Source organism: Hyperolius riggenbachi, chromosome 4 (assembly GCF_040937935.1).
Source record: "Hyperolius riggenbachi isolate aHypRig1 chromosome 4, aHypRig1.pri, whole genome shotgun sequence".
Lineage (NCBI taxonomy): Eukaryota > Metazoa > Chordata > Amphibia > Anura > Hyperoliidae > Hyperolius > Hyperolius riggenbachi.
Window position 1 is genome coordinate 375,885,288 of NC_090649.1, and position 17,773 is coordinate 375,903,060.

The 17,773-nt window shown below is 42.1% G+C and overlaps 2 protein-coding genes across 2 annotated transcripts in view; both read left to right on the top strand.

Moving 5' to 3' along the window:
• FNDC1 (fibronectin type III domain containing 1) overlaps positions 1 to 17,773 on the top strand; it is a 274,542-nt gene that overhangs the window by 191,754 nt on the left and 65,015 nt on the right. Inside the window, exons 12-14 of the mRNA XM_068232055.1 lie at positions 205 to 279; positions 2,397 to 2,552; positions 4,755 to 4,985. Of these exons, the coding sequence (XP_068088156.1) occupies positions 205 to 279; positions 2,397 to 2,552; positions 4,755 to 4,985 (462 nt within the window). The remainder of the gene's footprint in view (positions 1 to 204; positions 280 to 2,396; positions 2,553 to 4,754; positions 4,986 to 17,773) is intronic.
• TTLL2 (tubulin tyrosine ligase like 2) overlaps positions 1 to 17,773 on the top strand; it is a 688,842-nt gene that overhangs the window by 89,280 nt on the left and 581,789 nt on the right. The gene's annotated exons all lie outside the window — the stretch shown is intronic.

Genomic DNA, 17,773 nt, shown 5'->3' on the forward strand with positions numbered 1-17,773 from the left:
GTCCCAACCGCTTGCCCATTGGCTGGCACTGCTGGCATCGTTGTCTCCCAGTCACTGTACACCGCCTGCTTGACCCGTGACGGAGCGATACTTGTGATTACCAGGGGTCCATAAAGTGCTGAAATTCAATCTATTTTAATCCAGTGCTAATACAGTAATAAAGCTCAGCATTGTAACACTTTGTTTTGTATTTTCTCTTTACAGATAGCTTTTCTGGTCAAGAGTTGATTTTTTCCACTGAAGCCCCAGAAAGTACTACATACTTTAATCTTGATGATGGTAATATTTGTTAAACAATTAACACTGCAAATGTTTTATTTCATAATAGATGGAGATATACTCTCTTGTGTTCTTAGTGCCCAAATAGTATGATATAAAGTACATCTGTGAAATCACAATGCAGGTTGCTATCTTCCGATTGTCCCATGTCCGGCTTCAGTGTTATATTTCCTTGCTCTGAGGCTGCCTTTTTTTCAAATTGGTATGGTGTAAAACTCAGGCCTGAGGTATACATTGTGCCCACCCCCTCCTTCCTTACCAAGGTGTGCAACTGTCACGGTTTCTATTCATGTGATAATGGGTGATATTCACTATATCCCTGTAAATGTTGCAGGTGCGGCAGCGCACATACATTTTACATAACATTCTCTTTTGAGAGACATGGAGATGGGGAAAAGTCCTTTGTCATTCAACATTGTGGCAAGGTTGCTTCACAAAGAAGGGGAAGATTTTCAGGCTGCCAGTGATGAACGACATGTGCATGGGTATGTTTTCGGAGTAGGCCTTTTGCCCTGAGCGTGCACATCTGAATAAGGGCATACCACTACCAGTAGTTATAATTTCTGGGAGGTAGTGGCTAATTTGGGGCGGAAAAAAAATAACAAAGATATTATTTTAATAGTTTGATAGGTTTGCCTTTTGTTTAACAAAATACTTCATAAGTCTGCTCTTGGCTGCCAATGACCACAGCTATAGCCTGAAGCATATAAACCCATAGCAATGGCCAATGATAGTTTATAAAATGTGATTTCAGATTATGGGTTACAGGTGTTCCTGGCTGAAGTTAAACTTATGGTTATTTAGTTTCACAGTTTATTGTTATGGCATTTTGAATAAACTCCTACCAGGTGTTTATATGAAAAGGGCGCCTGTAAAAAAGGGCGCCTGGTGGAGCCCATATATACCAACTTCGGCTACAAAAAAGGCACCTGGTGTAGCCCATATAAAAACTTTGGCTACAAAAAACTCCGGGATGTGTTAATTACTATTCCCCCTCCAGGCCGCCATGGATAGTGGAGGAATGAAATAATTCGGCTTCCAGCACCTGTAGCCCATATAAAAACTTCGGCTAGAAAAAAAACTCTGGGATGTGTTAATTACTATTCCCCCTTCAGGCCGCCATGGATAGTGGGGGAATGAAATAATTCGGCTTCTAGCGCTTGTAGCCCATATAAGACTTAGGCTACAAAAAAGGCGCCTGGTGTAGCCCATATAAAAACTTTGGCTACAAAAAACTCCGGGATGTGTTAATTACTATTCCCCCTCCAGGCCGCCATGGATAGTGGAGGAATGAAATAATTCGGCTTCCAGCACCTGTAGCCCATATAAAAACTTCGGCTAGAAAAAAAACTCTGGGATGTGTTAATTACTATTCTCCCTCCAGGCCGCCATGGATAGTGGGGGAATGAAATAATTCGGCTTCCAGCGCTTGTAGCTCATATAAAGACTTAGGCTACAAAAAAGGCGCCTGGTGTAGCCCATATAAAAACTTTGGCTACAAAAAAAAAGGCAATAATATGGGCTACAAAGGTGCACCCTTCTGTAGCCGAAAACCTTGTAGCCGAAAAAAATATGGGCTACAAAGGGGCGCTCTACTGTAGCCGAAAACCTTGTAGCCGAAAAAATATGGGCTACAAAGGGGAGCCCGCTTGTAGCCTATATCAAAACTCGGGCGCCCTTTTCTACACCTGGTAGCCCATATTTACAGAAATAACATTGATGTCTATGGCGGTGCCCTTTTCATACAGGCAGCTCAGGCGCCCTTTTCAACCGATACCCCTACCAGTTTTATATTTTTTAAGTTCATATACGGCAAAACAGATTTTCTGTACATTAAGACATCCAATCTAAACTGGGCTGACATGAGAAGGATTTCAGAAGCAATTGCAAATAAGTAGAGCATACCTGTTTCAGGTCAACTCTGTGAGTACATTAGCTGCCTTCTTGCATTGTTTAAGTTTATGTTGTTCTCATATTGTACACTTTCATATTTTATAATGTTTTTCCTGATGTTAGAATCTCGACTGCAGGAGGCCATATGCACACAGCTATGTTACATTTATCTCAGTGTTGTATTAAAATAGATTTTACATTGATATAATACACCATGTTTCCAGATTATGAATACATTGAGACTACACAACGTCCAATAACAACAACAACCATAGCAACGACAAGGCAACCTCCAATTTTCAGTGAAGAATCAGAAATGAAATCATTTGACCACAATGCAGTATCTGAACTTGATGCAGCTGGGAAGAAGAGATTTACAGGTATGGTATAAACTGTATTTCAATTGTGTATGGCAATGACAGCCCAGCCCAGCATTAATGTGAATTGGTGATGAGGGGAACTAAATCAAAAGCTTTAAAAAGCAAAAGTCAGATTGTATATCTTAAAATATTCTTCTAGAATCCTGAATATTGGTAGTCACTAGTCAGTTTATTCAGCATGCCTATCACTCTATGAGAAGTTATATAAAACTGGAACAAACAGATCATGTGATATATAGGTTTCTAATTGTCTGGTCATGATCATGTGCCACCTCAGGTGGAGGTTCTTATTTAATTTTAATTGTAATGATCCGTGGACCGTGGTAAATGCATGACATGCAAACATAGCCAGCAGCATTGCATTATATCTGTAAGGCACATTTGATGCAGGCTGGTTCTAGTGTGGGACATTTTGTCACATTTTTTGCTGTAGTTAGTGGAGTGGTTAATTTTAGAGATATTTTATTGCTGTAGTTAGTTGATGGCTTTAGTGGCTGTAGTTAGTTGAGTGGCTAATTTTGCAGATATTGCTGTCCTCAGTTGGGTCAATTTTAATCAGGGGAGAAATTATTTTACAGCATTTGTCTGCATTAGGTGGGGGGTGGGGGGTTTGTCTCTGTTTAGGTAGGGTATGACCTTGATTGGTTACATTTTTTGGCTTAGCAGTTCTCCATCACAGCAGTCCTTGTGATTCATTAAAATTAAGGAGGTTACTTCTGATTGGTTCCTTAATAACAAATGGAGTATGCATGTGAAGTGCTTGAGCAAGACTTACTTTCATTCTTTCCATTTTATGTTGGAAATGTCTCTGTGATTGTAGATGTTATTTGGTGCTTGGGAAAGAAACATGTTTCTCCAAAACATATTTTTTTTTTTGCATTTACATTAATTTTTAAGAGCTGCAATAAAACTATGTTATTACCATAAAATCCTGCACACAATTACATCATTCTCTAGACAAAAATGATTGTAAAAAGTCCACAGCTTATATAATGCTATAGATCTACTACAAACCCTGGCATGCCCCATCTTCCTTCCTGGGCATGCCAGGGTTTATAAAAAAAAATGACACCATTTAAAAAAATAACATAAATAGTTACCTTATGGACTTTCTAATATGTATGTCATGAGGGTATATTACTATTCATTTTGCAAATAAATGCTTGCAATTAGTATTATGGTATTAAAAATCACAAAATAGAAAAAGTGCACCTTTTATTTTCAGATGAAATATTATCACCATACATTGTATTAATGACACAATTTAAATGGTATAATAACTGAGACAAATGGACAAATAAAATATGTGAGTTGTATCCACAGCAACAAGTTTTTTTTTCTTATTATTATTCCCTTAAAAATGCATAAAAAATAACATAATTATTAGCAAAAAGTACCACCTAAAGAAAGCCTAATCTGTGGCAAAAAACAATATATAGATCATTTATGTGTGATTAGTAACAATAAAGTTATTGGCAAATGAATGGGAGGAGTGTGATGTGAAAATTGTTCTGGTTTTAAAGGGAAAACCCTGTGATTGGGAAGTGGTTAAAATAGTTCATTAAATGTTTCTGGCTTTGATTCCACCGGGCAGCACGGTGGCGTAGTGGATAGCGCTCTTGCCTTGCAATGCTGGGTCCCTGGTTTGCATTCCAGCCAGTTCAACATCTGCAAGGAGTTTGTAAGTTCTCCCCCGTGTCTGTGTGGGTTTCCTCCGGGCACTCTGGTTTTCTCCCACATCCCAAAAAAGCATACAGATAAGTTAATTGGCTCCCCCTAAATTGTCCCTAGACTACGATACATACACTACATGATACATATATAAACATATGACTATGGCAGGGATAAGATTGAGAGCTCCTCTGAGGGACAGTTAAGTGACAAGACAGCATACTCTGTGCATCGCTGTGTAAAGTGTCAGTGCTATATAAGTACTAAATAATAATAATAACTTAGTTCTAGCATACATCATCTCTTTTAGAGTGGTCAGTGAAATGCAAATAATTCCAAGTTGATAATGTTATGGTAATTTTATGCAAATTTGTACAGTTTGAAAGTAGATCAAATGCAAGCCAATAAATTGTTTGTACATTTAAAATGATGCTATAAATTAATCTCTTCCTGGCAAATATCTTATTTTTATATATGCATATATATTTTTGATTACATTTATATTTAATTTTATTATTTTTACTTTGACAGCCCCTCATGTATCTTACATAAGTAAGGATCCGAATACTCCATGCTCCTTGACGGATGCCCTTGAACACTTCCAAGTGGAAAATCTTGCAGAACTCATACCTGCGGAGATTGAAAAGGAAGCCTTACCTCCCCAGAATATCTCATACAATATCACTATAGTGGCTGTTGAGGGTTGCCATTCTTTTGTCATTCTAGACTGGGCCAAACCCAGAAAAGGAGACTTCATCACAGGTAATGTTAATGTGTGTGTGTATACATATTTTTTGCTATTTTTTTGACATATGGATTAAGTAACTAAATCCACAATGGCCTACTTTTTACATATATATATATATATTAGTACTATCCTACCTAATAAAACCCCTGTGTCTCTGCGTCCCATGTCCGTGTGTGTGTCCCTGTGTTTGCGCTAATGCGCATGTGCAGCAGGGACAGCCGTTGTTGGGACAGGAGCAGAACATCCAGGGCGTGTGCTCACACGGCAGTGACAGACCTAGAGCCAGTTATTAAACAGGCTAAGGTCAACAGTATTTACATAATGTCCTTAGAATGCCACTTCCAAAAAAAACTGATCTGTTTTGTATATCACATTTATTTTTCTATCTATTTATATAAGAGGAGATTAATAAGTGTCAAATGAAAGCTGTAGTTAAGCACTAGAATTTTTTAAGAAGGTGTTGATAAACCAGGAAAACGGCTGCAACATGTAAGCTCTGTTTAGCAGAAGAAAGAATCAGATCACACACTTGCAGTCTAGAAATTAAAGTAAAAAAAATACTTTTTTTTTTTTAAATTAATAAACTGTAATAAAACTCACTTTATTTTATTTATCACTTCCTAATATGAGAGCCATGAAAATAATTTAAAAGCGTGATAAAATAGTAAAAGAAAATGACAAAAGAAATACAGAGCGCCATTATAGTGTAGTATGCAAAAACAAGGGGTTGGAAATGAAACGTATATAATGTTATACTCACAAACGTAGGTTACCGCCTAGGTAACCACTGTATAGGCAGGTGAGGAGATTAGACCTGTCCTCACTCAGGATTAAAAGTCGCTCTCTGTAGATAAGGAAAGATGGGAATATTCACCCCCTCCACCAGGGGTGAATATTGATAATGTAAGAGTGAACAGAGGCGTCAGCAGGATAAAAGGTTCTAAAAGGCTTAAAATCCCTCAGGAGGTGGTGGTGGACTCGCCTCCCCGAAGCAGACAAGGTACCATCAGTTTTATAGACAGATAGGAGTACTCAGTATAGTCTTAAGGTCACGAATAGCGCCTCTGTGAGGCGCTATGTGAGCCGCTATTCGTGACCTTGAGACTATACTCTGTACTCCTATCTGTTTATTGCCTGAGGAAGCGGGAACATACCCGTGAAACACGTTGCACTGTTTGTTTTGGAGTATATTAATAAACCTGTAGTCATAAAACTGATGGTACCTTGTCCACCACCACCTCCTGAGGAATTTTAAGCCTTTTAGAACCTTTTATCCTGCTGGCGCCTCTGTTCACTCTTACAGTAAAAGAAAATACTTTTCACTGTTTATAGCTATCAAGAAAATTGGCACCTGAGTGGGATTTTAATAGTCACGTGTACAAATAAAACAGAAGAACATATTGGCAATAAATGTTTATTTTGGTGTATAATTTGCATTATTCATGTGAATGTATGCTAATATCCATCACCATTGGTCACATCAGTAACTAACGTAAAAAAAAGTCCCACACCTGAAACTGCTGTCTCCAGACTTGCTTTGCACTATGCCTATTCCGGAAGGAAAAAAACACCTGTCATCATTCCCCGTGTATTACAATGGGGTTGAGTTACTAAAGTGTGGTAATGTTGCTATACACAGATACTTACACCAGGTATGTGATGCGCATTGTGCAAATAGTACAACTCATATTACACTAGCTCTGTGCATTACACAAATAGCATAATGCACAGTGTGCTAGAAAGGCTTGCATTACCTAGGATGCGCTACTTGCACAATGCGGGTTATGTGCTTGGAGTAAGTATCAGTACATTTTCTGTGTACTTCCTGTGCACAGCGAATTAAAGGACTTACGAGGCCAAGATTTTAGAAAAAAAATAAAAAAAGTTAGCTACCTGCGTCAGCTTGTCAGGCACGGAGGACGCCGGGTCCCCACCGCTCAGTAGCCCCCCGAACGGTCCCCGACCGTGCGGCCCGGGTCGGGCTCTCCAGCCTGTACAAAGATGACGGCCAGAGCTGGCGCATAGTGCGGCTGCGCAGCTCTAAGGCCAACCCCCCATCCACGCTACTGTTACGTGGATCGGGGGGTTGGCCTCAGAGCTGCGCAGCCGCACTCGCGGCTATGCGTACTGCGCAGCCGCGGGCAGCAGAGCTGGGACAAGGTCCTCCAGCACCCAAGGCTGAGACACCAAAGTGCACCCCTCCATCCCTGCCACCCCAGCATTCACACACTGATTGCTATTAGACTAAGAGGCGCCACAGGGCCCACAACCTCCCCAACACCTTAATATCTAGTTATCTGGCTTGCAGTCACTGCCATGTATCCCCTTTTCTTATTTCTTTCTGCTTCAAACACAATTAGGAATGACAGATGAATGAATTCTGCGCCCCCTCCTACACTGCGCCCTGAGGCTGGAGCCTCTCCAGCCTCGGCCCGGCCCTGGTACATCTTTGTACAGGCTGGAGAGACCAACCCGGGACGTGCGGTCGGGGACCGTTCGGGGGCTACTGAGCGGCGGGGACCCGGCGGAATGGCACGGAGGGCGCGGAAGGCGTCCTCCGTGCCTGACAAGCTGACGCCAGTAGCTAACTTTTTTATTTTTTTCTAAAATCTTGGCCTCGTAAGTACTTTAACCCCAAGGTTTTTAATCATTCACATAAAATTATTATCCTTTGCACCTGTTTGGTATAATTGGTTAATCATACAACTGACTATAGACCTACAAAATCCCTGACTATGTGCAAGTGTACCTAGAAGAACTGACGCTGTTTTGATGGAAGACATTCTTCCACCACTGTGTGGCGCTGTAATGCTGACACCATCCTCTGGGCCCCAAGCACATGTCCTACAATGTGATTGGTAGCCAGAAGACCGTGTTGGGATTGCAGCACTGCGGGTGGAGGAGAGGAGCAGTTGATCCTGCTGTCTGGACAGGTAACTATGACAGCTCCCTGCTGCCCACTTTGCATAGCTTGCCAGGCTGGTGAAGGCACACTTCCCCAGCAGCAGGAAAAATGTAGCCCTTTGATTGTTAGAAGGTTAAACAGTAATGTGGTATATATACAGTATGTATACCTATAATTTAAATGTTCCTGCTGACATTAATTAAAAGAGCTAGCCTAGCAAAAGCTGAATGCTCCAAAAACAGATTCCTTTTCGTTTATTTTTGTGGGGGTTTTTAAGTTGAATGTTTATGTTAAAATATTAATTCCATTGACTTGTAAAAGAGAATTCCACTGAGACTGGATAGACTGAAAAAAAAAATGTGAAAACGTGTGAATAAAGCCTGAAGCGTGCAAACTGCAAAATCAATTAGGGACACAACATTAATTATAGCTAACAAAGAACACTTGTGGCATACAAATAAGCCATAATTACCATGTTTAACCCAAAGTGGTTAAGGAAGGAAACTCAGTTTAATAGTTGTGGGTGTTGGTATAACTGATTTTTTGTGTAATTTGGAAAAGGGACAGACTTTCTAGTCATACTACTTTAAGAGGAACTCTGCTCTCATTAAAGAAATGGGACATTTTGTTTTGTCTATGTCTTTTGTAACTGAATGTCAGTACAAACTAACTTTCTACATTATACATATTTTTTTCTGCTATTTTATCACCTTGAGGGAATGTTTATTTTTGAATCTGTATTTGTTTTTATTTGGGTATTTATTTGTTTGCATTGCAGTCTGTGAACTTAAAGGACGGCTGAAGAGAAAGGTATATGGGGCTACCATGTTTATTTCCTTTTAAGTAATACCAGTTGCCTGGCTATCCTGCTGACCCTCTGCCTCTAATACTTTCAGCCATAGACCCTGAACAAGTATGTGGCAGATCAGGTGTTTCTAACATTATTGTCAGATCTGACAAGATTAGCTGCGTGCTAGTTTCTGATATTGTTCAGACACTTCAACAGCCAAAAAGAACAGCAGCAGGGCTGCCAGGCAACTGGCATTGTTTAAAAGGAGATAAACATGGCGGCCTCCATAGTCTTCTCACTTCAGTTGTCCTTTAAATTATTATTATTTTTTCCTAGATTATCTCTATAAATTGTTCTTCAAGTTTTTGTTTTTTTTAAGTTTTGTTGATTCTGAGAGAGATAAGAGGCTGCATGTCAAAATAAATCATTTCTCCTGCTCCAAAGCGCCCGGCTTTGCTGCACACACACAGTCAGAATTCCAGAGCTCCGTGTATTTTCCTTACTTCGTGGTGTGCGATGAGACAGTGCTATCTACTGAACATACACGCTTCAGTTTATTGCCAGGGGTGAGAGAAACATGGATCACAATGTAGACAATTTCTGATCCAGTAAAAGTAAACATTTTAACAGAATTATTTTCACTTTACAACTCAAGCTGGGCTAAACAATGTATTGCTGGTCAGATTCTGTTAATGACTTGAGCCATTCCTTCTCCTCTCTCCCCCTGGATTGTAAATCTTAAACAGATAAGGGTTTTTTTTTCCTTAGAGAGATTTATGGCAGCCCCTTCTAAGCTAAATCTTAACCCCTTGCTGGCTCATTTTAAAGGCAGCAGTAGTCTAGTATGAGATAGACAACTTCTCTAAAATTATAATTACAAATGTACTGTTGTATACTTTTGTATTGTTACATTCTGTTTTGTATACCAAAAGTAATAACATACACTAAAAATTAAAAAAATATATATTTGTACCGTGTTGGCAAACAGTAAAAAAAACACCTGTGAAAGAATCAGTACAATAAATACTATAAAATAAATGCAACAGATCTGTGATTACAGAAGAGCAGAGAGGGAGATGAATGCCGCTCTGCTACTTTATGCCTGGTACACACCATGCAATTTGCCATCAGATAGATGGGTTCAAATTGATTATTTCTGACAGGTCTAATCTGATTTCTGATCATTTTTCTAATCGACTTTGTATAAGTGATCGGAAAATCGATTCAACCCATCTATCTGGTGCGTACCAGGCATTAGGGACTCACTGCTCTAAAAGGAAAAACAATCATTCATCATTTTTCAGAGAGAAAACATTCATAGGTATCCTGCAAACAAGTGATCGTTAAGGCTCATACACATATCAGACTATAGTCTTTGGAAAAAGAAAGATCACAGTCCAATCTTACCACCCTTCATGTAGTATGAGAGCCATACCTTCACAGTCTTTTCTATGGAGCTGAACTCCCCATCAGAAAAAATCTTTGCAAGATTCTGCACACACAGATGCTGTACAGACACAAAAGATCAGTATCTGCAAAAGATCTGTTCCTGCCACAGATCCGTTCCTGCAAATTGCATTCATAGTCTATGAGATCTGCAGATCATCATACACACCTTGTTTAACAGACTTCACCTGCAGATCAGACAATCATCTGCAGATCTGAAAATCCATCCTGGTGGATCGGATCTGCAGATGAATGTCTGTTAAACAAGGTGTGTATGATGATCTGCAGATATCATAGACTATGAATGCATTTTGCAGGAACAGATCTTTTGCAGATACTGATCTTTTAAATGTGTACAGCATCTTTGTGTGCAGCATCTTGCAAAGATTTCTGTCTGATGGGGAGTTCAGCTCCATAGAATAGACTGTGTAGGTATGGCTCTCATACTACATGGAAGGGGGTAAAATTGGTCTGTGATCTTTTATTTTCCTAAAGGCTCATACACACATCAGACCACAGTCTTTGGAAAATGAAAGATCACAGACCAATTTTATCCCCTTCCATGGAGTCCGAGAGCCATACCTACACAGTCTATTCTATGGAGCTGAACTCCCCATCAGATAAAAATCTTTGCAAGATGCTGAACACGTTCAAAAGATCAATATCTGCAAAAGATCTGTTCCTGCAAAAGATCCGTTCCTGCAAAATGCATTCATAGTCTATGATATCTGCAGATCCTCATACACACCTTGTTTAACAGACAATTATCTGCAGATCAGACAATCATCTGCAGATCTGAAGATCCATCCTGGGGGATCTGATCTGCAGATGAATGTTTGTTAAACAAGGTGTGTATGAGGATCTGCAGATATCATAGACTATGAATGCATTTTGCAGAAACGGATCTTTTGCAGGAACAGATCTTTTGCAGATACTGATCTGTTGCATGTGTACAGCATCTTTGTGTGCAGCATCTTGCAAAGATTTCTATCTGATGGGGAGTTCAGCTCAATAGAATAGACTTTGTAGGTATGGCCCTCATACTACATGGAAGGTGGTAAAATTGGTCCATGATCCTTCATTTTCCAAAGACTATGGTCTGATGTGTGTATGCACCCTGAGTGTGTGTGTGTGTGTGTGTGGGGGGGGGGGGGGGGGGCGGTTGGTGGTACCGGGCCTAGGGCACTGGGAAGTCCAAATCCGGCCCTGCAGGCAGTACTTCTAAAACATCAATGATAATCATGGCCATGCAGCTAGGTTGGGTATACTGCCACTGATGTCACATCAAACCAACACTTGTTTGCTTTCTGATGCTGGGTTTTGGTAGAGTTAAACTGAGCAGACACAAGGTTATGATTGTTATACTTGAGTTTTTGAATGCCAGGCTTAATCAGCTTAATTGGGTGAGGCAGGGTTGAGGTGGGTACTATATTATTAAATTACTAGCCAACCCGCGTCGTAGCATACGCCGCATCTATCTATCTACTACAGTACGTGCCTCAACCTTGAAGCAAGAAGAAGTAGGCTTTCCATGAGAAAATGTATGCATGCTCAAACACCAAGTTTAACCCTAGCAAGTCTGGCTTTGCAAATCCGGCCTAATTGGCTATTCATGAGGCAATGCTCATGCAAATATGCATTTGCTTTCGCATGCCAAACTATGCAGGGTCAAAAAACCAATACTGCAAAGTGCTCTCTCGCTGCCTGGGAACCACAGCGGCACCCCGGAGTGGGAGGCTGGGTGGCCAGCGCTGGGGAGAGCCATCCGCACCCACCTCCTAATATTAAAAACAGCCACTTACCTTAACGTCCATTGGGTTCTGCTACATGCGCATTAATTTTCTCATGGAAAGCATTTTGTGCAGTTTGTATCCTTTGGAGGCAGGTGGTGGATGGCTTGCTCCGGTGGTGTGAACCCTGAAATGAGTGCGCCTGTCCTCCCCCCCCCCCCCCCCATCTGGAGTGCTGTATGTGAGCCAGCCCTGAGCTCTAAAGCTCGGGGTGACCCATGCTTCTCTCATTTCTCATGTGGTGCCCCCAAATTAATGCGCATGTAGCAGAACGCAATGGACGTTAAGGTAAGTGCCTGTTTTTAATATTGGGAGGTGGGTGCAGACGGCCATCCCCGGCGCTGGCCACACTTGGGGGGGGGGGGTCGTCCACGCCACCCAGCCTCCCCCTCCGGGGTGCCGCTGTGGTTTCCAGGCAGTGAGAGAGCCTGGGACCCTGCGGTCCCCCCAGTTGTATAAAAAGGGGGTATTGGGAATCCTCCCCGTGGCGCTCCTGGAGCACACCAAAAACTGCTAGCAGATCCGCAAAATGCTAGCAGATTTTGAAACGCTTTTTCTTATTTTTCTGTAGCATTTCACCTAGCATTTTGCGGTTTTGGAAAGCGTTTTTGGTGTAGTAGATTTCATATATTGTTACAGTAAAGCTGTTACTGAACAGCTTCTGTAACAAAAACGCCTGCAAAACCGCTCTGAACTGCCGTTTTTCAGAGCGGTTTGCTTTTTTTCTATACTTTACATTGGAGGCAGAAACGCCTCCGCAATCCAAAAAATGCCTCACCTCGGGAGTATGCATTTCAGCAAAACGCCTCCCGCTCTGGTGTGCACCAGCCCATTGAAATACATTACCCAAGCGTATCCGCAGCCGCAAGTGGATCGTAAAACGCTCCTGAACCGCTCTGGTGTGCACTAAGCCGTATAGTGGTAATGTAGCATGTAGCAGGGTTACTGCTTTGTTTTATTGGTTTGTGCATGCATTTGCATGAGCATTGCCTCATGAATAGCCAATTAGGCCAGATTTGCAATGTCAGACTTGCTAGGGTAAGGCCTCTTTTCCATGGACTGTGAATAGGCAGTGAAATGGCACTCAAACTCTCACAACTGCTCACTGCTGCCTGGTAACTGCTCACTGCTGCCTGGTAACTGCTTGCTGCTGCCTGGTAACTGCTTGCTGCTGCCTGGTAACTGCTTGCTGCTGCCTGGTAACTGCTTGCTGCTGCCTGGTAACTGCTTGCTGCTGCCTGGTAACTGCTTGCTGCTGCCTGGTATCTGCTCACTGATGCCTGGTAACTGCTTGTTGCTGCCTGGTAATTGCTTGTTGCTGCCTGGTAACTGCTTGTTGCTGCCTGGTATCTGCTCGCTGCTGCCTGGTAACTGCTTGCTGCTGCCTGGTAACTGCTTGTTGCTGCCTGGTATCTGCTCACTGCTGCCTGGTAACTGCTTGCTGCTGCCTGGTATCTGCTCACTGCTGCCTGGTAACTGCTTGCTGAGCACACAGCTCAACAGTCCGTGGAAAAGAGGCCTTAAACTTGGTATTTGAGCACGCATACATTTTCTCATGCAAAGTACTTCTTCTTCTTGTTTGAAGGTTGAGGCACTTCGTCTATTATATATATAGATTGCCAGAAGAGTAACTACAAATCATAATGACCCAGGAATGTTTTGATGGAGAGTTGAGTCATGCATAATAGTACACCAATAAATGGTACATTAAGGACTTGATCTGAAGTCAATGTTGTTAAAATTCATATTCTGTATTTGGTGTCCTATCCAGTACAGTACACACAGAAGTAATTTCAAGGCTTTCTGTTGGTTTTTAATCAAAAGTAATTTATTTGAAGGTCAGGCCCAATATTCTGCAAATCCATTCCACGCAGGGCAATGTATTGTGAAAAAACACATTTGAAAAGTGTTATGCCCGGTACATCGAGTACAAAACCTCTAGTAAAAGCTTGCTCTGAAGGTACTCATACAAAGTGAGTTTTGGAATAAGTATGCTTTCCTGCCTTTTTTTTCACCCCATGATACTTCTTAAAATACAATTAAATTTGGGAAAACACTAAGGTGTTTGTAATGCCATGCCAAATTTTTATACTCCCAACCTCCCCTTGTAAAGCTGTTATTCAAAGTTCTAATGAGAACATAAAAGCCAGGCATTGTACTCTGTTAATGCTACCTCTGCAAAAACTTCCTCTCAAGGCACATTACAAAGTTTCCCAGGACATCCGTCAGGACAGCAACCCTGGTGAGACTTGTCTCCCTTCCCTCAACCATGGACAGGAAGCTGCGAGATTAAAAATCTGCATAAATCATTAGGCAGGCAGTATAAAAGGAGGTTCCTCTACCTGTGTCTCCAGTTGTTTTTTCTGTCCTGGACGGGACGCTTCGGGGTGGCCTCATTCGCGACCATGTCGGGCGGCAGGAGCGGTGTTGAGGCAGATGGCAGGTCAGAGCTGGTCAGGGAGCCGGCGGCTTATCTGCCCAGCACATCGGAGGCTTCTCCTGGATCAAGGCGGGCTTTATGCACGCAAGTGCGCGCATTGAACCTCTGGCCGGAAACGGTGGCCGGGAGCGTGTCACGTGACGGCGTCCCATGTGACTTCTCATACCAGGAAGTCAGCGGGCGGCAGGGGCCGGACAGACTTCAGATTGGATTCAGCTGCAGGGGATTATTAAGGTATTTAAACTTTTCCTTATCACACTGGTCTCTCTTTGTGCGCGAGACCATGGAGGACGCTGCAGGCCTTTCCTCAGTGGTATCTGTGCAACCCGGCACTGATCCCTCTCTGGTAAGCAACTTTCAGGGTGTCAGGTTGCTTATCACTTTAATGTTAGGAGGGTTTTTATACTGATGGCTCTTTTCTGATTTTGCTTGCAGCCCAAAGCAGCCAAATCGGATAAGACGGACAAGCTTGCTGATAAACCTAAATCTGAGAAACGCTGTGCAATTTGTAACACTCGCATTGTCAATTTTGTACTAGTAAAGTGGTTAAGGATTAATCTTCCCTAATCTTTAAAGACTTCATGGGATGGATGCGGTCAGAAATGTCATCTGCCATAAAAGTGATTAAGGATTCGGCTATTGTATCTTCAACTCCTACACCTACTGAACAGCCAGTAGTCGATCAATCAGTACCTATACCTCCGCCTGAAGGTGCGGAGTCGGGGCCTTCTTCCCTCCCTCCTCTACCCTCTCCTCCTGTGCAGCCTCTTAAGCATACCAGTAAGAGGAAACATGTGGAATCAGATGGTTCAGATCTTTCGGAAGGGGAATTGGAAATTTCTTCCTTGGAAGAAATTTCTGATGAAGAACAGACGGGGAAAGGTGACAAAGCACAAAAATTTGCTTTCTCTCCTGATCTCATTGAGGGTCTTTTATCTGCTATGCATTCTACAATGAGTATTGTGGCAGAGGAAAGGTCCTTAACCCCTTTGGATAGGATGTATCAAAGCTTGTCAGATCCCCAGACCGCGTTTATTCCAGTTCACTCTTCTCTTAATGAGATGATTAAAAAGGAATGGGAAGTGCTGGAGAAGGGCGTTTTGGCCCAGATCTCTGGCTAAGCGATATCTGTTCAGCTCCAACGATCAGAAATTCAGCTGTTGGTAGATCCCTTAAAGCCTGGTTATTACAAACTCAATCCAAAATAGCATCGGGAGTACCTAGGGAAGAAATTCTGGAGGATTTCCCAAATCTTATTAATGCCTCAGATTATATGACAGACGCAGCAGATGACACTGTCAAATTGACAGCCAGAACCACGGCTCTGGTGAATTCGGCTCATAGGGGGTGGGGAGCACACTTGGACTTACTTCCCGCTCAGGGTCCTTGGAACAAGCTTATGAAAAGCAGATCATGCAACAGCCGGGAGTTACAGGCTGTTTCACAGGCTCTTCGGTATTTCATTGTGGAGATATGGTATCAGCATGTATTAATCCATACAGACAACAGCAGTGTGGTAGCCTACATCAATCAACAGGGGGGCACAAGGAGCCGTCTGTTATAGGCACAAACAGCTCAGATATTTCACTGGGCAAAGAGGAATCTAGCTTCATTAAGAGCTGTCCATTTGAAGGGAACTCTGAACAGCCTGGCCGACTATTTGAGCAGGAACAGTCTTCTGCAGGACGAATGGGCTTTGAATCCGGAAGTATACAACCAGATAACAGATCTTTGGGGTCTTCCAGTAGTAGACCTGTTTGCCAGGAAAGACAATGCAAAATGCCAGAAGTTCTGTTCTCTCTGTCCACAGGACAGTCCGTGGAAAATAGACGCCTTTTCAATTCCTTGGAACAGGGATCTAATGTTTTGTTTTCCTCCACTGTCACTTCTTCCAAAAGTACTGGTCAAAATTTGACCAGATCAGGCGAAAATAATACTAATAGCTCCTATGTGGCCAAAGAGACCATGGTTCAGTCTGTTACGAAGGTTAGCCATTACCGATCCAATTATATTACTGAAACGTCAGGACCTTCTACTTCAGAGTCCAGCCTATACCCCCGAACCTCAGCATGCTTTACCTTTCTGCCTGGAATCTGAATGGAGCCTTCTAAAGGCTAGAGGGTTTTTGGATAAGCTTTCTGAAACCTTAATCCAGAGCAGAAAGAAAGTGACGAGACTTATTTCTCAGAAAGCATGGAAAATTTATAATGACTGGTGCACAAGGAATGGGGCGGACATTCATTCTTCTTCATCTGTCCTGGAATTCCTTCAACGTGGCTTCCAGAAAGGACTTAGTGTCAGTACACTCAAAGTACAGACCTCAGCTTTAAGCATTTTTTTGGGAGACGAAATTGGTGCAAGAGGAATATTTCATATGTTTTTTTCAGGCATTAAAGAGGTTAAGACCTGCAGTACGTTCCAAAATTTCATCCTGGGACCTACATACGGTGCTTCAGGCAATGTGTGACTCTCCATTTCAGCCATTGGATCACATTTCTGATAAAATGTTAACGTTGAAAACGGCTTTTTTATTAGCCATTACCACAGCTAGAAGAATCAGTGAATTACAGGCTTTTTCAATACGAGAACCCTATTGTATTATTTCTGATGACAGAATCACTCTACAATTAGACACTACATTTCTTCCAAAAGTGGTATCAAAATTCCATAGATCCCAGGAAATATTTCTTCCTTCTTTTTGCAATAATCCTTCTAATGATAAAGAGAGACGTTTACATTGTTTGGACGTAAGAAGATGTGTTCTACACTATCTGGAAAGGACTAAACTGTGGAGGAAATCAGAGGGTATGCTGGTTCTTTTTGCCGGGAAATTTAAAGGGAATCAGGCTTCAAAAGTACTTTGGCCAAGTGGATAATACAATCAATTGTTTCAGCTTACCAAGCAAGAGGGAAACCGTTTTCTCCAACAGTAAAGGCACATTATACAAGCGCACAGAGGCGCTCAGTGTGGTTTTGATGCTGTTAAGCTGTATGCTCCCTTTTGATTGGCCTGATGAAGCGGGATTGAGCCCGTGAAACGCGTTGCCTATTTTTACCGTGGAGTATAAATAAAATTGTTGTTTGACTGTTGATGCCACAGTCCTTCCTTTGTTTGCTTTGTCTGCATGGATGGGATAGGCCCACCACTGCCCCATCGGTTTTAAGCTCGTTTAAGTGACTTTTATTCTATTGGCGCCTCTGGAAAGCTTCTACATATTATACAAGGAGTGTTTCAACATCCTGGGCAGAGAGGGCTGGTGCCTCAATTGAGCAGATTTGCAGAGGGACCATGAGTGGGAAGAAAGCCTGCATGCTGGCACACCAACCACCAGCCTGCATGCTGGTATGCTGGTGCGGGTCCATCAACAACCAACAGATGAGATGATATCATTCCACCCCCACAGCTCTTTGATTGATGCTCCACGGCCTTA